The sequence below is a fragment of the Microtus ochrogaster genome, chromosome 8, assembly GCF_000317375.1.
Source record: "Microtus ochrogaster isolate Prairie Vole_2 chromosome 8, MicOch1.0, whole genome shotgun sequence".
In the NCBI taxonomy this organism is placed as follows: domain Eukaryota; kingdom Metazoa; phylum Chordata; class Mammalia; order Rodentia; family Cricetidae; genus Microtus; species Microtus ochrogaster.
The window spans coordinates 41,229,516-41,248,802 of NC_022015.1; the positions used below are offsets into that span (position 1 = coordinate 41,229,516).

At 52.1% G+C, this 19,287-nt stretch overlaps 1 protein-coding gene across 21 annotated transcripts in view; it reads left to right on the forward strand.

The window, feature by feature from the left end:
• Positions 1–19,287, forward strand: part of Nrxn2 (neurexin 2) — a 114,839-nt gene that overhangs the window by 23,034 nt on the left and 72,518 nt on the right. For 12 of the 21 annotated variants that reach the window (XM_013347865.2, XM_013347866.2, XM_013347867.2 and 9 more), the window contains exons 3-6: positions 3,347–3,364; positions 7,997–8,026; positions 10,247–10,318; positions 14,573–14,874. In XM_013347865.2, the coding sequence (XP_013203319.1) occupies positions 3,347–3,364; positions 7,997–8,026; positions 10,247–10,318; positions 14,573–14,874 (422 nt within the window). The remainder of the gene's footprint in view (positions 1–3,346; positions 3,365–7,996; positions 8,027–10,246; positions 10,319–14,572; positions 14,875–19,287) is intronic. The other 9 variants (XM_026781012.1, XM_026781014.1, XM_013347861.2 and 6 more) reach the window with 5 other exon arrangements.

The following is a 19,287-nucleotide window of genomic DNA, read 5'->3' on the forward strand; positions in this document are numbered from 1 at the left end:
ATATATATGCATACATATATAAATGCACATACAGTAGATATACACTGCAGTAGATAGATATGCACTGTAACAGGCTTGAGATGTGGTTGAGACACTTAGGTGTGGTATGGATATAAACTATAGGGTGAAAAGACTCATTGAAGGGAGATTATCACAGAGGCCTAGTCAAGCTCCCAGCAGAATGGATAGGGCCTCACCTGGGCTGCACTGATGGGGCATGGTGGGTTTTAGAGGGTGGAACCCATAGGTCCTGGCAACTGATCTGAAAAAGGGGAGGACTGCTTTCTGGGTGTCTGCCTAATAAAGACAGGAGAGGGCTTGGGGGAAAGGGTTCTGCAGCCGGCTCAGGCTGAGACCAAGATGCCTGTGAGAGAAAGAAAGGGGTGTGGTGGCCCTGATTGGCAAGTGGCTAACGGGGCAGCGGTGGTCCAGGTGTGTCTCCTCAGTGACAGGGAGAATAAACTGCTGAGCACATGGCTTACAGCCAGGCAGACGAGCAGTATGACTCTGGAGGGCTGGCAGGGGGCCTGGCCCTAGGTTAGATGGCATCTTGGGACACGCTTTAGAGATCCAGACTCGTAGGTTGGAAGGAGGGCCTTTGTCCTGAGGCGATTGAGGTGAGCTATGGGTGAGGAGAACAGGTGGCTGAGGGGCAGGAAGGTGGACCTGGAGGGGCCTGGACGGCAGGTGAAGCTTGCAGACAGCACAGAGCAGACGAACGGCACAAGTCTTCTGTCTTTTAGGAACTTGCTGGCTTCATGTTTCTGAGCATACTTTAAAAAATTATTCATTTAAAAGATACTTATTTTATTTTATATGCATGTGTGTGCCCGAGGACAGGTATCTGTACCATGTGCTGCAATGCCAGTAGAGGTCAGAGAAGGGCATCGGATCCCCTGGAACTGTAGTTATGTAGTTGTGAGCCCCCACCATGTGGATGCTGGGAACCAAACCTGAACCTTCTTTAAGACCAGTAAGCATTCTTAACTACTGTGCCATCTCCCTAGCCTGTTAAAACAATTTAAATTATGGGCCTCTGTGTGTCTGTGTAAGTGCGCGCACATGAGTGCAGTTGCCCAAAGAGGCCAGAGGTACCTTATCGCTTTGGAGCTGGAGTTACATGCGGTGGTGGAGCTACCCAGGTGGGTTCTGGAAACTCAACTAGGGTTCCCTGGAAGAGCAGGAAGCCCTCTTAATTGCTGAGTTACCATTCCAGCCTGGAAGCATTTTTTTGAAATATCTGCTATGTGGAATTATCTAGAAATCAAAATTATTCTTTTGTGCAGGTGTTGGTACTTGGGACTGGTCAGGGCCTTGGCATGCTAGGATCAAAGAGTTTTAGCACAGCTGTTCTCGGAGAGCCCAAGGCTTCTCTTTAACTGGACAGCTCCCTCATAGCTGTGATGAGACTCAAGAGCTTTAGGAAAACTGTGGTCTCTACAGCTTCAGGGTGTAGCTGTCAGGCAAAAGCCTCTCTGGTGTGTGTTGCGAGCATATTTGTAACATGGAGGCTGGTGGGCGTGGGTGGATAAGGAACGAGATGGGTAGGTAGCTAGGCAGCCGTGTTCACTGGGGGTGTGCTGGGCTGGTGGGCGAATGCATCAATAATAACATGTATTAGGTTGCTGTGCAGATGCTGGTGTTGGCTCCCAGGCTCTGCATGTACCACAGGGGTGGTATGACGTAGGATAAATAACGTACTTGTTTTTGCGGTGTAATACCCCTCCCTGAGAACGCATGAACAAATCCCACAGAATGTGCTCATAGGAGGGAGGAGAGAGCACATGCACACGTGTGTGCGTTCATGTCTGTCTCGGGATCCTTTGTGTGCTTGTAGATTGGGCAGTGTCTCTCCTCTGCCTTTGGCTTCCTCTAGCAGCCTCTCAGTGAGTGACTGTGTGACAGATATTTAAGGCTGGGAGCATCTTAGTCCTCTTACAAAGCCTGCTTGAGGAGCTGCGGCTTAGCTGCGGGGACCGCTCCCATTCACCTTCCCTCTTTACCCATCGGGTGTGTCCCAAGGTCAGGTCCAGATCAGACCCTAATAGGTGAGGCTGATGGCCCATGGCACGTGCATTGATCTAGGGGCTCCCAGTGTGGCTCTCTGAATTAGGTGAGCATCCATTTAGAGGCCCTTTGCTTTGTCCTTTAGAGGGCATTTTGACTCGTTTGGGAGGTAGAAGCAGAAGGACCAAGACATTAGAGTCAGCCTTAGCTACATGACTTTGAGACCAATCTGGCTTATCCAATATTTTGAAATAAACAAGCAAACAAACAAATAAGCAAACATTCTGGAGTTGAGGATGCAGCTCAGTTGGTAGAATGCTTGTTTAGCATGCATAAGACTTTGAATTTGATCCCCAGAAGTGCTTAAAAATGAACGTGGTCATGCATGCCTATAATCCCAGCCCTAAGGAGGCAGGAAAATGGTCCTGAGTTTGAGGCTAGTTGTGTTACACACTAAGTTCCAGGCCAGTTTGGACTACAGAATAAGACTGTGAAACACTCAGATATAAACAAATACAAAAGGCAAACAAAGAAAGAAGACATTTCCCCTGATCATAGAGGTAGAGCAAGGGTCAGAAGGGCTTGGGCAAGGATGCAGTCCACGCGCCATCTGTAGTCGGGGTACAGAGAGACTGGGTGACTCAGATACGCAGTTTGGGGCAGAATCATGTTTTCTTGGATCAGACCCACCTGGCCTGAGCCACGTTCTAACTGCGAGGGTGCCTTTTGGGAGGGTAGGGAACTGTAGGTGGTCAGGTGCTTGAGCGCAAACGCTTTAGGTGTGAGTAAAGTCCGAGCTAAATGCGAGAGTGGGCCGTGTGGTGCTTATGTGTGTCAGTGTGTCACTGAGCCTAAGTGTGCCTCGGCAGCCCAGTAAGACAGTCTCTGGTGTGGTGAGCACGTCCCCATCTGTCTCTGAGCTGCCGAGGGATGAATGCAAGGGAGGAGCCTGTCGCAGGGAGTCGGGAAGCCTGGCTGCTTGCTGCTTTGCTTACCACCCTGCTTCCTGTCTCTGTGTGATCTGGGGCCGTCATGCCCCTGCTCTGGGCCTCAGTTTCCTGGTCTAGCAGGATCTAGTGCCAAAGGCAGAAAGCCCTCTCAGTTTTTCCAGACTGATTGACTTTGGGGGGACTTATTCAGGAGGCAGTGTGGTCATTGCTCAGTCCCCAGCAAAGCTGCTCCCTGAGCTACTGAGGTTGGGTTATTCATGTCAGGGCTTTGGTGGGCTTGGGGACCTGGAACCCCTTGGTCCTTAAAGCAATTGTCCATGGCATATTTGCTAACAAGCTTCTTTTCTCTTCTCTCCCTGCTCCCCTTCTCTGAACTTGGCTGACTATAGAGGAACACCCTATGGAAGGTGAGTGGAGCCTCCTTGATCGTTAGGTTAATGCCCATCTCCCCGAAGGGTCTATATGAAGGCGTGCTGTTGGCCACGCCACAGCCCCTGCCTGCTTGTGTTTGAGGGGACCTCGGGGAGGCTGTCCGGGGGTTTCTTCACTGGACTGCCTCTTCTTAAGCTGCTTTGTTCATTGACTGGGGAAGCTCCTGGGTAGAAGGCAGATCTCCTTGCCCACGCTGCTCTATGCTGCTCCCAGCTTTCTTCCTTGTGGGGAAGGGAAGAGGGTCTCTGGGAAGAGGTTATGAGTCAGTTGGTAGTGTCAGAAGTGTCCAGAAGTGAGAAGGTAGACACTGTTTTGCCCAAAGCATTTAATGGATGAGCCAGGTGTGATGGTGCACACCTTTAATCCCAGCACTTGGGAGGCAGAGGCAGGTGGATCTCTGTGAGTTCAAGGGCAGCATGGTCTACATAGTGAGTTCTAGGGCAGCCAGGGCTACACAGAGAAAACTAAGAAAAGAACCAACCAAGCATATAATGGCTATGTATAGAAGGGAGTAGCTAGTGGCAGGGTTGGCTGTTGGCCTGGAGCCTGTGCTGGAGAGAATTCGTGCTTTTGCTGCAGGACTCAGGCCAGTGGGAATGTGGTGGAGAGTACAGGCAGGGTAGGGTCTGTCCGTGGCTGGGGTGTGTGGGCAGGGCCAGCTCCCCTGCTCTACTAAAGCTGCCTGTGGCTGGGAGGAAGAGGGAAGCTTCTTTGTTCAACCCAGTCCCCGGGCAAGGGTGGGAGTGGGCTTCTCTTGGATCTCTGCATTCTCTCCCTGCCTTCTGTTCTGATTGCCTCTCTCTCTGGTTTTTCTCTTTGTCTCGTTTTCTCCAGGGGTCTGTCTGTGGACCTCTCTCTGTCCCTGACCTTCTACAGATTCTCTGGGTTCTAGCATTCTTGGAAACTTTCCTCTAGCTTTGCTTTTCCTTCTGTTTCCTTTCCTTCTCTGGGGTGGATAAGATTGGGGGTAGGGAGGTCCACACTTAGAGGCTGGACTGTAGCTGATCTTACAGGTCATCGCAGTGAAACTGGCAAAGCGATTATGATGAGGGAAGGCCTTACCCTGATCACCACCCTGCTCCACAATCCCCATGTTCTGGGAAGACAGTGGGTAGGAGACACTCTGAAACCCCTGGGCCTGGCCCTTCTGGGAGGAGCTCAGACACACCAAGGATATAGGGGTCTGAGAAGAGCAGGCAAGGAGGGCTCTAGGTCTGGATGTGGGTGGAACCCATTTTCCTTGTGGTGTCCATGGCTTGCCTTGTCGCTCTGTTTTGTTTTTGTTTTTATTTTTTCTATTTGGGGCTCCTCAGGTGCTCTGATCCGAGCAGATCAGCCCCTGTGTCTGTATCTGTCTGTGCGTACACACATTCATGTGCCTTGGCTGTCTGTGTGGGGATGCTGGGCGTTGGCTTGTTGTTTTGTCCACGGAGTGGCATGTGTCCCTGAGTCTCTGGAGGAGCATCTGGGGCTTTGTGCGTCTGCATCGATGTTTGCATCTCTGTGTGCCACTGTTTACCTCTGTTGTGTGTCAAGGAGGAGGCGCCTGCACCTCTGAGTGGACGCAGCCTTCTGAGGCCTGGAGATAAGATTTAGTGTAGGTCTGACTTTCACTTGCTCTTGATGTCATGTCTCCTCTGGAACAAAAGGAGAGGTGGAGGGAGGAAGAGGGGAGAAAGGGGATAGAAGACGCTTGAGAGGAGGAAGGAGGAAGCATAGAGACAGGGAGAGCAGAAGAGGTGGGATTTAAAAACAAAACAAAACAGCAACAACAACAAAACAGCTGTGGGGAGAGAGAGCGGAGTGAGAGGAGCAGAGAGGGCAGGCCCAGGCTGAGAGAAGAGCAGGGGGCTGCGGAGAAGTGGCTTGGAGCAGGGAGAGGAAAGGGACGACGAGGACAAGAAGAGGAAGCTTGGTTTGGGGACATGGCAATGAGATCTGTGGTGGAGGTGTCCTGGTCACCTGCTGGTTTAGATGTGGGCCGGAATGTACAGTACAGGGCATGTATGGAATGTTGTGTGTGTACATAGGCAAGAATGTGATTTCTTTGTGTGTCCCTCTGCATGTCTGTCTGTCTGTCTTTTTCATGACTGTTGTCCTGGGGTCTGGGTACAAGCCTGCAGGTGAGGACGGGGGTTGGAGGTAGGGGCTTCCTCCCTAGCCGTGAGGGCCCTCTTCAGATCTCTTAGGGGTTCTCTGTGCCTCCCCTTCTCCCTCTGTCTGTGATGCTGGGATGCTGGGCCCGAGGCCTGGATTCCTCTAGGAACCAGGCATCCTGTTCTGTAGCACCCTAAGTGCTGTCTCTTTCTTCCTAATCTCTTACCAACGGGAGAGGAGACCCTGCCTAGACAAATTGAGTACCCTAGGAAGGACCTTTGGCAGTGCCATCCGTCACATCCAACTTGTGGATTGAGTGGGGAGAGGAGCAGATGTCAGGTAGACATGAGAGAGAGAGCACCCCAGGGGTACTGCGGCCAGGACAAGGGGTGGGAGAGGAGAAAGTCTGTAGGGAGGGATCTCTTGGTCATCCAGTCATCCAGGACTGAGCCAGGGGTAGACAGGAAGGGAATGGGTCTCCCCTCACCAAGATGGCTGGTGCTGTCACGCCTGAGGGAGCTGAGCAGCTGGTTGCCTTGGTGACAGAGGGAGAGTGCCGCATGCTAATGAGGCTGGCAGAGAGCTGGGCAGCAGAAGGGTCCTGAGGGTAGATGTGTGACTTTGCCCAGCAGCAGTCAGGGCTAAGGGGTTGGAGGTGGTAGTGGGGCAGAGGGAAGGAAGTATAGCCACTGGGTCTTTGACTCTGGACCGAGGGCAGTAGAAGCCCATATTTCTAAGAGTGGGCTCTCTGAGCAAGGCTGCTGCTGACAGGCAGGTGGGAGAAGGGTTCAGAGCCTGGGGCCTGAGCTTTTAGAAGGTGCTGGAGTTTTGTCAAGGAAGAATGAATAGCTGTGTAGCGGCTATCTGGAGCAAGGGCAGCCTAAATGCTGGAGCCCCACCAGTGTTTTGAATAAATCCTGTGTCCTCCTGAGACTGTTTTGTCCTATTGTTCCCACAGTTGCTGTGGCTTCCTCCCTCAAGCTAGCCTCAGACCTAGAGGTGAAATAAATGAGTGAGACTTTGAGATGGAGAGGGAGGCTCTGAGCTCCCCAGGTTCCCCTCTTCAGCCTCCTTAGCCTCCCCACTGCTCTCTGGGCATGGGGTATCTCTGCTCCAGAGATGCTTGTGGCTCCTTAGCCTCCATGAATTTATAATGGCTACAGTTTCCATCCTAAGGGCCAGCATCTCCTGCCACAGGAACTGGGATGGTTTTCTTGACAGCAGAGATGCTCCCCCACTACCCTGGTGACCAGACCCCACAGCAGGAAGGTAGGGTTGTGGTCGGGGAGCTGGGATTTGGTAGGGTTAGTTGGTCATCTCAGGGAGTTCGCAGGAGTCAGTTTGTGGCTAGTCTGTTAGTGTCAATCTCTCTGGGTCTGGGGTCCTAGTCTGGCTCAGGCTGGACTGACTCAGGCTAAGGAGGATAAGTTATCTCAGAGTAGGGTTTTCAGGGCTTGCCCACTGGCCTAAATTGTCCTCATTCTGTTTTTGAATCAGCTCAGCAAGGGCCTGGCCAGGGCAAGGGGACCTGTATAATCTTTTAGGCTTGGGGTGTTTGGGCTTCAGAGAGCTTGACCTTCTGCCCAGGGGCCTTGGCTGTCCCTTTTGGACCTTGTTGTCTGAAGGCACACCATTCCCAGATTCCCAGATTGTGAAAGAGTACCTCCACAGTATTTCATCCCAGAGTTTCCATGGACTCATTTTCCTTCCTCCAGCTTCCTTGGTTCCCCAGAGCCCTGGTTTTCTCCTGGACCCTGCTATCTGCACATGAGGCTGGGCTGGGCAGCTGGAAGGATGGGGAGGATGCCTTTCTAAGTCAGTGTGGAGGTTTCCTTTAAGGCCCATCCACATTCCTTACGCTTTGTGCTTTCCCCTAAGGTCACGGGGACCCAAGGATGAGGGTGGGGTGGTTGGAGAGCCCTCGCCCACTCAATCCCTCTCTAACAGGACACGCTCTTTTTCTCCAGGTGACTTTGAGTTTTGTGTTGTGTTTTATTTTCTCCTCCATCTGAATCGTTTTTTTCTCGTTGACCGTTTTTTTTTTTCTTTCCACCTCCTGGAAGAAAAAAAAAAGAAAAAAGAAAAAAAGAAAAAGGAAAAAGCAGCCCTCCCAGCGCCATGCTTCCCCTCCTTTTCCTTTTCTTTTTTTTTCCCGGCAAAAAGAAAAAAAAAAAGAAACCAAAAATTTCTCTCCTTCCCTGTAGCAACTCCCTGCCTTGTCTCCTCTGGCTCACACCCCTCACCCTCTGATGCCCTGATCTCTCTTTCTCCCCTTTCCCTTCCCTCTCCCCTCTGTTTCTGCATCGGGCCCCTTCCCTCAGCTGCTGGGCTGGGGGCTCTCCCCCGATGTCTGTCACAAGTTAAAAAGGGTTTTTAAATTGTGGCAGCAACAACTTTCCCTCCCTTCTCTCTGGCTGATTTTGATGACTCGTGTTTTCTTTGTTTCTTTCCTCTTTTCTTTCTTTCTTTTCTTCTTTTCTTTCTCTCTTTCTCTCCTTCCCCTTTCCAAGGTCCGGCTCACCTGACGTTAAACAGCGAAGGTATGGTTTGAAGTTTTGGTTTGGTTTGGATTGGACTGGATTGCCCCAAACTGTGCCTGGCTTTTCTGTTCCCTTCCCTTCCCTCCTTCTCCTTCACCCTTCCTGCCTTCCTCCTTCCCTTCCTCCCCTCTTCCTCTGCCATTTCTTTATTTGTATGGGGGTGCCTGGCGGGGGTGGGGCTGGTCCTCTCCCTCCCCTCCTCCCCTTCCCCTGGGTCCACTGTCCACCCTCATCTCACCTTGGTTTCTGATGTCGAGATGTATACTTTCCTGCTGTTGTCTCCAGTCTCTTTTTATTTTTTCCTTTCCATTTTTCCTGGTGGTATATCTTGCTTTTTTCTTTCTCATGGTGGTATTTGATTTTTTCCCCATTCATTCTGATCGCTCTTCTCTTTTCTATGAATGCAAGTAAAAAAAAAAAAAGGCCTGGGTTGCAGAAACTATTTGAGGCAGCCACAGTCTCCTTCCCTTGCTGCTGTGGAAGACACTCCATTTAATCCCTGTCCCTAGAATGGGTTGAAAATAGAAGACGTGGGGGCTGGAGGTGCAGGACTTTCCCTTTCCACTACGCCCCACCCTCAGCCTTTACCTCCGTTATCTTTTGAATATCTCTTATTTCTATTGGATAGATGACAGTATATCAGAGACAAGAGACTGGCTGTCATAATTATATAGTCCTACTAGGGGCATGATAGCCCTATTAGGTGGCATGGCTGAGATTTGTCATTTAGCTTGAGACTACCCTTGGCTAAGTCCCTCCCACCAGTCCAAACCTCAGTGTTGGAGTTCTGTAGTAGATTGTTGCTGTCTCAGAATCCACAAGGCTCTGGGATCCAGTCTCAGCACTGCAGGGGTAGAGAAACCCTGGCATTCTAAGCAACCTAGAAGAAAACCTAGGAGTTTTGACTGTTCCCCTCCAGCTCTGGCCTCCCTGCCCTCCCAGTTATCCACCTCTATGAGCACCTCGGGCATTGCAGTACCTATACAAGAGACAGGGTTGACTGTTTAACTATGAGCAAAGGGATGGTGGGACCACATCCAGGATGTAAGAGAGTCTCACTGAGATCTGAAATTTGGGATGGATTTAGGTCTGAGAAATAAGGGCCTGAGATTTATGCAGGCATGGGAAGTTGTGGCCAGAAGTAAGAAAGAGAAAGTCCCACACAGGGAATTAGACGGAGGGTTCTGGATGAATCACGTCCTTCTTACTTCTAAATTCTTGGTTTGGGGAGTGCTGGCTGTGACTCCCTTTAGACACTGATGATGTTTTCTAGAAGGGTCCTAGAGATGCTTCCCCTCATCTAGAAGGTTCTGCAGCTCAGATGATTTGTCTAATTTTAGTTCTGGAGATTGGGGACTGGACTTGGAGGAAGAACCCAGAAAGAAACCTTCCCATCTATCCCTGAATTCTCCTCATCCTATGGTTCTAGCAGTAGGGTTGGTTGCCTGGATACAGATACAGAGAGTATCTGTTCACTGGCAAGCATGGGTGAAGCTAAGCTAGTCTGGAGCCCAGACGTGGCAACCTGTGCCCGTGGAGCAGAACTGAGCCCTGTGTGGTGAGGAACAGGGTAATAAGGCTGAACACTGATTTCTAAGTATCCCTGGGGAGCCCCAGCCAGGAGCTCCTTGTGAGCACAGCCCTTCTGTGAATGTGGTGGAGGGCAAACCTGGGAAGCCCCGTAGTCCAAGTGGAGACTGTCAGAGCAGCCACTGTGGGGACCGAAGCAGGTACAGGTGATCAGGGGGGCTTGGGTACCTGAATTGTGGTGGCTTCTGGAACACAGGTGTCCATGTCAGGCAAAAGTAGGTTGATAAGAATATTCTCTAACCCAGCAGAAGGTTCACACCTTCTGCCCAGTGAGAGGAACATGAGCCCTAAGGATGTCACAGTGGTCTTACAGGGTGAAGAGGAAGTTTGGGTACAGGTGCTCAGGACCCTGGTCCCCAAGACTGCCCTTTCCCCCCACTTAGTCTCCTCACCCTGGCCAAAGGCTAGAAATCGATGGTCAGAAGCCTGATAGGGTACGTGGGGCTGGTGACCTTTGGATCGTCAAATGGCTCCTCAAGAGATCTTGAAGGCCAGGGAGTCCCCAGAGAAACTCTTCTCACCTGCCTTCAAGCAGACCTTTGTCCTGGAGAGAGCCTTCCATCACCTCAAGACTGGGATGGGACTGGCTGCGAAGTCCCTATGCCTGACTCCCCAATTCTGCTTCTCCAGTAGGGTCCTTACTGTTCTCCGAGGGGGGGGCCGGGAGAGGAGGAGCCGGCGATGTGCACCAGCCGACGAAAGGTCAGTGATCCCATGGTCCCCAGACAGTCCGGTCCTTGCCCTGCTCTAGGCTAACTGCGTTCTGGGAGGAGAGGAGTCTTCATAGGTGTATGGCCTTTTCTCCAGGCCGGCAGCGGGCCTGTACCCCACCGCCATTCCCAGGGCACCGTTCCACAGTACCCAGGTGCCCTTTTCCATGAGCGGTCAGGCCCATCTCTAGAAAGTGTTGCTATTTCAGGGTGACAGGTGGCAGGGCACCATCATAGTCTAGAAGCCTGCTAGGTATCTTGCCTGGGAGAAACTGGCAACATCTGTGATCCTCGTGTCACCTATATGGTCCCAGTAAGCCTTGGTGAAATTTAGTGGCGGGCATCATTGCTTTATTTTATAGCTGGGGAAACAGGCTCCGGTGAAAGCCCCAGACGCCAGCATGGGCCGGCCGCTTAGTTTCTTAGAGCACGGGATCCCAGCCTACTTTTTTGGCCAGAGGCTGCTTCTTTCAGGACCCTTTGCTGAGAAATGTGCAGGCCGCTCTGACATCTCTCAAAGCTCTGCGGTCAGGCCAGAACCTCCCGCCGTCACCTCCATCCTCCAACTAGTGTCCTCTTGGGCTTGTACCATCCCGACCTTGTTCTTGGAAAAAGCAGCCATGCTCTCCTTGCTGGCAATCTCCCTGAACTTCTGGGCCAGCCTGGACACTTCTGCACCTCCTTGGATTTAGTCGTACCACACCCTAACTGTGACTCTGTCTGTTTGCTGGCCTTGTGGTTCTGAACTCCAGAACTCGAGGACAGGATTTTCATTGTCTCTTTCCATGCTCTGCTCAGCTCTCGGCATCTATGTAGGCATGAGCTCAGCACATTAATTTAATTTAGTTAATTTTGATAGGGTCTCACTGTAGTTTTGGCTGACCTGGAACTCACTATGTAGACTAGGTTGGTCTTGAACTCACAGAAACACATCAGCTTCTGCCTTCTGAGTGTTGGGATTAAAGGTGTGCACACCTGACTCACAATTACTGTTTCCAGGGGTCTCTGATGGGCTAACAAATAACTCCACTAAACCATGGTCCATGAAGGTGGCTGGAAACCGCAGACCTTGTTCAGAGGAGTTAATTTACTTATTCATCCATGGAGGGGTGAGCATAGGCACCTTCACAAAGTCATATCCAGGGGCAGAGTCATTTGGGGCTGAATTGTGTCCTAACCTGTCCATTGTCATTCCTGAGGCAACCTGGGAGGTAGACTGACTTGGCCAAGGTCACAGAGCTGGTTGGCAGAGCCAGCGCCAGTGCCCAGGTCTGCTTTCTCACAGCCCATTTCCTCCCCAAGGAGCTGTACAAGGTGTTACTAGGCAGTAAGTGCCAAATGAGCAGAACACACAGCCGTGGTTCCCCAGAGCCAGAAGGGGTCAGAGGGGGCTGGAGATCATCCCAGAGGACTTAGAGCTGGGTCTGCAAAGGGGACAGTTGTGTCCCTCCCTTTCATGGCGCTTGGAAACCCAGGCAGTTCCGGCCACATTCAGCTTTGTTGGAACATTTGTGAGGCCACAGACTCCCTGATGGAGAAGCAAACAAGTGTTAGCAATGACTCCCTTTCCACACTAGGAGCCCTAAAGGGTTGTAATTTCTCACGTGCTGATGGGAGTTGTAGTTCTTGGCCGTGGCTTGCATGGCTGGTGGAGCAAAGCGCCCCCTGGCGCTACAGGATCTGAGCGTCCCGGGTCCAGCTAGTGCTCAGGCGCTCCAGGGCTACACTATACATTCTGGTCCCTGAAGTGCCGCCCCCATCAGGGCCCTTGAGGGCTCTCCCCTGCTCCATCAAGGTTCTCTCTGTGTCCCTCACTCTCTTGCTCTCTCTTCTTCAGTTTTCTTGCTGCGATTGCCCACCTGCCTCTCACCCCTCTCCTTAAAAGCCTTAAGGCTCCCTTGGACAGCCCACTGTCTTTCCATCTCTGGGCAGAGAAGCCTGGGGTTTAGTCAGCTCAGCCTAGCAGCATAGATGGCTTTGTCTCCTCCCCTGGGTCCACCTGAGGAAGTCCAGGAATGGCCTCATTTCTGCTCTTGGCCTTGGCAGCCGTGGTCCAGCCTCAGCCCTGCCTCTCTCCTTTTTTTCTGACTTCTTTTGTTTGGTCCCAATCACTTTTTCAGGTGGCTGCCTTCTATTCCCTCCCTGCAGCCTGGATCTCTGCAATGTTATTTGCTTTGACCGCAGTGAAGGTGAAGGAGTGGGAGGAGAGGTCTGACTTCTAGGTGGGGCTAACAGTCTGGGTGGTAAAACCAAGGTCAAATGCTTTCCCTTTTCTGGTCCTTGAGCCCCCTGGCTCTGTCAGTGTCTGAGCAGCAGGCCTGGTTGCTATGGAAACAATAAAGCCCCAGAAAGCTGTGGCTTTAGTTCCCTAGAGGTCCCTGTCCCCTTTCCATGCTGGCTGGCCCTCCTCCTCACCTGTCCCCTCAGGGCTCCCTCCTGTTCTTTATCGATAAGGTTCCCTGTGACCTCTCTTTCCCTCACAGCCCTGTCTCCATTTCTCTTCTGACCCACTACCGGTCCATCTTCGTCCCCTTCTATGCTGGGCTCCCCACACCACCATTAAACACATCTTTGTCTTTCCTGGCTGCTTCACCTTTGTTTCTGGTCCCCTAAATAGACAGAGGCAGGGATTCAGATTGTCCCTATGTGGCCCATGCCCTACCCCCCTCAGCTTGCTGTCCTGTGGCCTCAGGACACAAGACCTTGCCAGCTGCGGTGAGGGCTCTGCCAGGCACTGGGGCAGCAGCTGGTGCCTTGGCATCCGGATGCAGTGGGCGCCGAGTGTGGGCAGCCTGCCTGGAGGGAGAGAGCAGGCTGTGTGTGCTGGAGAAGAGTTCTGTAGAATCCGCAATGAGAGACCCTCACTTTCCTACACGGAACTGTGGCTCAGCCCTGCTCCTAGGGGAAGGTGGGTGCCTTGTCGTGGCCCTCCGTGCCCATCACATCCTTCCTACTTTTCCCTGGGCCTTGAGAGCATCTCAGGAGAAGCTCAGATAGTTCAGCCTCTGCCTAAAGACCCTCATGATACAGTCCTGTTTGCCTCTTATCCATCCAGGGAGGAAGCAGGATCAGTATTTGCTGACAGAGAGACAGAAGTCGCTGCCTGAGTGCAGGGGTTCTTGTCTCTCTTGATTTGGAATCGGGTTCTCTGCCCCGTGCTTGTGCTCTGGTGTGTGAAGTTGAGGGGCTGGACCCCAAACTCTCTGCTTCCAGTCATGGTACTTTTGCTTGTCACCCACTTGCAGACCGCCAGCAATGCCCATGGCTCTTCCAGGAGTCATGGCTTCCCTCCAAAGAGGGGCAGGGGAAAGGACCTTGGGCTGGGTGCTGTGTCCGTGTACACACACACACACACACACACACACACACACACACTAGCTGGGTGTTATATGCATACACAAAGACTGGGTGCTGTGTCTATATGTACAGATACATGAACACACGCATATGCACACAGGTAATGCACCTCCGGGAGCATACACACACGAGAGCCAGGCCCTCCCATGCCACTCCCTTGGCATCTATGGTCACACGCCTAGTACTGTGAGGTTTCTTAGGTTGGAGGATGAAGCTGGGAGAGGAGGGAGGGGTGGCATGGTGAACACCCACCGGAATGCCGCAGAATGGCCTGTCACTTGGTGGATAGCCCTGTCACTTGCATTGCCTTCCCATGTGTCGTGTCCCTGTCCCTTTCTACTCCATGGCTTCCTGCTCTTCTCATCTGTGCAGGGCTAGGCAGACCTACTGGTCCCATCACTTAGGGACAGTCCTGAAATTGCCCCTGTCCCTGGGTACTGAGAATAGCTGTTACCAAAGAAGAGGCAAGTGGAGAGATGGGCTGCTCAGGAGGCACTCCCAGGGAGACGGCAGGCGGTCGGTCTCTTGCGTCTCCCCCACGTGCCTTTGTTCCGGGGTGGCAGGGGTTGAGAGCATTGCTAGAGTGGAGACGGTGAGGCCTGTAGCTTTGTCTGGCCCTGTGGCAGCTTAATTGTCAGCTGTCAGTGTGAGAGCCACTTAGCAGCCTCCTGCTTTGGAAATGGACCTGGGGGGAGCTGACTTTTGGTAGCAAAGACAGCAGGGTCCGGGTTGACAGGATGTAGGAGGGGAAGAGGGCCTAAGTTTAGAGTTGGGACCACAGGACTCCAGTGTCTAGGACCCGTGCTTGGGTTGCTGGAGGTGAAGGGGGAGCCTCTGGTGTACCCCACACACTCAGCCTTCTCCCGTTTTCCCAAACCATGGCGTCCAGGCAAGGAGGAATTTGTGGCAACCTTCAAGGGCAATGAGTTCTTCTGCTACGACCTGTCACACAACCCGATCCAGAGCAGCACTGACGAGATCACACTGGCCTTCCGCACCCTGCAGCGCAACGGGCTGATGCTGCACACGGGCAAGTCGGCCGACTACGTCAACCTGTCCCTCAAGTCCGGGGCTGTCTGGCTGGTCATCAACTTAGGCTCGGGTGCCTTCGAGGCCCTTGTGGAACCCGTCAATGGCAAGTTCAACGACAACGCCTGGCACGACGTCCGGGTTACCCGAAACCTGCGCCAGGTAGGGGGAGCAAGAAGAAGGTCAGGGGTCAGCTGTATCTGGGGCAGGACATACGTAGAGGACACAGCGATGCCTTGGGTTGGGGTGGGAGAAAGCAGGGCTGGGCAGTGAGGTACGGTTTGGAGAACAGAGTTTGGGGCTGTGTGAACCTGAGGTGTGGCCTCAGCTGTGCGTTAGGCTTCAGAGACCTCATCAGCTAGGGAGCTGAACTAGAAGGAGGCTCTAGAGCTGTTCCTGGGCAGAAGCCTGAGGCCAGGAGCAGGGCTGGGCTCAGATTGGTAGGAGCAGCTAGGGTTTCAAGGTGTGTTGCTCAGGGATCGGGTGATGGGCAGGAGGGTGCTGCGGACTTGGGAGGAGGAAACTAGAGCCTGGATGAGGGCCTAGTGTGTTGTGGGGTGGGAAAGGGGTCCTGTAGGGTGGGCAGCAGGACACTGAGGAAAAACAGAGATACAGAATATGGTCTCCCCTGCAGGGGCCTTTCCCAGGACAGGGATAGCTGAGAAGGAGGCAGCAAGTGGCTGAGAGTCAGAATCAGGGAGGGCGCCTGGCCCTGCTGCTCGCTGGGTATTTGCTTTTCTTCCTGTGTGACAAAACCAGGCTTTCCATCATGTCCGTGTTCACCTTCTGCTGGCTGAGCCAGCCTGTAGAGGAGGCTCAGGGAGATTTTGGGGGTCAGCCCCTGCATGTAGGATGGCACCCTTCTCTGCATCATTCCCTGTATTTCAAATGCTGCATACGTCCTCTTAGGAGTGGCCACTTCTCTTCACCACTCTCAGGGTTCATCCACAGTGGCTTCTGGTGATAAGGTGTCTCTCTGGCCAGACTGTGCTAGACAGGAGCCTTGTGGGCAATTTCCAGCCCTAGGAAGTCCTCGTGTCCAACCACATTGACCTCTCTTTACTACTAGGTGAGGCTCCTGAACGTTCCCTGGGGATTCCTGTCTCTACTTCCCCACAATGGCTTCTCTGCTGACTTACTCTGGGGACCCCAGTTCTTCATTCTTTTGGGTCCCCATCCTTGTAGCTAGCGGGCAGCAAGCTGTTGAAGCTTCATCCTTCCATGGCTAAATGTAACCAAGAACACCAAGCAACCCTGGCTGTGGAGGCTGCATCTCAGGGTTTCATGGCTGCTCTCTTGCTAGTGAATTCTTTGGTGGTCAACACCCTGTTGTTGTTCATCTCCTCTACTCCTTTCTTCCACTGGAAGCCTCTCAATGGTGCTCAAGATTCCTGCTGACCATCTATCCCTCGTACCTGCTCCTCATTTGACATCACTAGGGGATAATCTGATGGAGAGTCCCTCCCCTGACACCTCTCCCTGTGCCTCGACAATGTCCTGACTAATGGTACTGCTCTTTCTGGAAGCCTGCAGCCGCCTGTTCCCGTCCTGTGTGAATGTGCCTTTTCTCAGTGCCCCTCTCTCCGTGCTCTGTAGAGTGACACGTTTGTGGAGTGACCTCTCCATGCACACTCCCACCCTGTGTCCTGTCACGCCATTCCCCAGTCAGAGCACAGCCTGGCGTGTTATCCCCCGCAGAGCAATCGGGTGTGTGCAGTGCCTCTGTGATGCTTTCCAGTGTAGCACACCTTTTATGGGGAAATCTGCCTTAAGGGGGAAGCCGCCTTAGGTGCCTTTTGCTCCCTTCCTTGCTGTCCCTAGGACTAGAGCTGTCGCTGCTGCTATCTTCTGCGAGTCACTGCAAGCCCACAAATCTTCACCTGCCATTTGGCCAAAAAAGCATGGTGAGCCATACCGGATACAGAGTGGAGAAGGATTACACCCTGCCCTTGCAGCTCCTGGGACAGGATGGAATTGTTCCAAATAAACAGAGCAGGGGCTGGGGAGAGGGCTCAGTGGAAAAAAAAATACTAGTCACACAAGTGTGAGGACCAGAGTTCAGGTCCCCAAAACCCTTGGAAAAGCTGGGCAATCATGGTGGACACCTTCAATCCCAGCACTTGGGAGATAGACAGAGGGGTCCCTAGGGCACTCTGACTAGCTAGACTATCGAGATTGGGCAAGCTCTAGGCTAAGGGAGAGGCTCTATTTAACAAAAGAAGAGTGATTAAGGAAGCCGCCCAGTGACATCCAGTGGCAGCTTCAGGTCTCCACATGAATTTACACACGTGTCATGTGCACTCATGCCCACACATGTGCCCACATATGTGAACACACATATACACACAGACACACCACACACGTGCAAAAGTAGATGAAATACATAAATAAACTAATTTTAAAAAATGATCAGAAGAAGACAGTCCACATGCCCAGTGAACCACAGAAGCAATGATGGGAATCGGGAAATTTCCAAAAAGGAAGGAGAGGTCCGTCGTAATGCTGAGCCGCTCTTATGGGTGCAGTGACTGACACATGACCTCAGCACACGAAGTGTAGAGTGTGACCCGTGTTCATGTCTTTCTCAACAATGTACCGTCATGATTGTAAGTTGATGACAGATGGGAATTCTCTTCTACTGGGTTGTTCTACAAAGTGGCTCACAGACAGGGTATGCTGACCCAAAAGCAGGGCGATGGACCACAGAGGATGTCCACTTAAAGACCTTAATGGAGAACCCTTTTTTCAAAAGGTTCCTGGGGAATTTCTTTCACTCTAGAACCCATGGGCATGAGGTACAGGACTATATTTGGGGAATTCTTCTTGGCTTAGCTCTAAGGCCATGCTCTGGAGTTGTCGTCCTCAAGCAGGGCCCGTGCCCTACCAAACTCTTTATCTGCCTGTTTTCTGAGACTTTCGAGAGAAACTTCTTTGTTCTTGTTGCTCCAACAGTGTCTCTTCATTCACACTGTGCCAATGTCTGGAAGCTTTCTGGGTCATCATAACTCATGGGGTGCTACTGGCATCTTGTGGGTAGAGGCCAGAATTTGAGCTATCACTACAGTTTGTAATGCAGCCCCGTAACAAGGAATCATCTGATCTCAAATGCCAGTGGTGCCTCTGGGGAGATTCCCTGTTCATCCAAGTGTGCAGAGAGTCTAGATGACATCCTAGGATTTGAAGAATCCTGCTATAAACACAAGGGTGGTAGAGGGAGAAGTGGCTTTTACCAGTGCTCTACCTCCCTCAAGTTTTGTAGGTGGGAAGTAGGCCAGGGACATAATATAAGCAATGACATCAGGATGGGGGGGTGTCGCTCAGTGACAGACGCCAATCTGTCATGCATCAAGACCATGGGTTCCATCTTTAACATCGTGTGGGGAGATAAAGGAGACAGAAATGACAGGGTAGATGGCCAGTGTCCAGAGTGCTGCAGCCTCTCCGTTATTCTCTGTGTGACTGGAGTGGCTGGGAGAAGCTTCCTGGAAGAAACTTACCCCAAACTAACCAGTTAGCTGTGGGGGTGGGTCAAAGGCCAGTCCCAAACACGTCTGGTGTAGGTGGTCATCCCTAGAACAGGTCTTGGAACATAGCAGTTGAGTCCGTGCAGGGCGGGGGGGAGGGTCCTGACTGACACAACATGTTCTTCCTGTCTCCTTTCGAACTCAGCTCTTAAGGCTATTATGATAGACAGTCCTCCGGGGATCTTGGCAGGATCAATTGATCACCACTGAGGGTTCCCTGAGGTCTACTTTTAATCCTAGACTTACTCACCTTTCATACCCCTATGTATTTCTCACGGCCATATAAGAATATGCAAAACCATTTATCTTTAGCCAACACCAAGCTTGAAAGAGAAGCTGGCTAGTAAAATATCATTACATGGTGTTTGTCTCGCTCGCTCAGATGGTGTCTTTTCTCAGTAAAGACACTTTCAGAATCTCCTCTGGGCTCCAAGAATGGAGTTCTTCAAGGATGAATTCCTCAAGGCTATAGAGTCTGTAAGGATAAGATGGCCCTGGATAGGACGCTCAAGGATGGAGCCTTCAAGGATGCAGTTATCAAAGATGGAGTCCTCAAAATGGGCCCCTGTACGATGGAATTCTTTAGGATGGGGTCCTTGAAGATGCAGTCTTCAAGGATAGAGTCCTCAGGGATGGGATTCTTAGAGTGCACTGGATGCTGCGGACACCAAGATGATGGATTCCTCAAGGATGGCATCTCTAAGTATTGAGAGCTCAAGGGTGTGGTCCTCCCTCCATGGATGAAGTCCCCTGTGTGCTCCAAGGAAAGTCCCACTCAAGGACAGAAGCCCCAGACCACTGGAGTCTGTTCCCTTGCCTCTCCCAGCACACAACCTGTCTTAGATCCTAGATTTGCAGCGTTCTGGGCCTGGCTACGCTGACTTTCCTTGCTTGTCTCTTCCTTCCCACAACTCTCCCAAGGAGACCACCCGTTCACTCTCTGCTGGCAAAGTCTAAGAGCTGGGGTTTGAGTCAGACAGCTGTTAGCGAGTTATACAACTCCCGAGCTCCAGTTCCCCGTAGGCAAAGTGGGAAGGGACTGCTGATGACC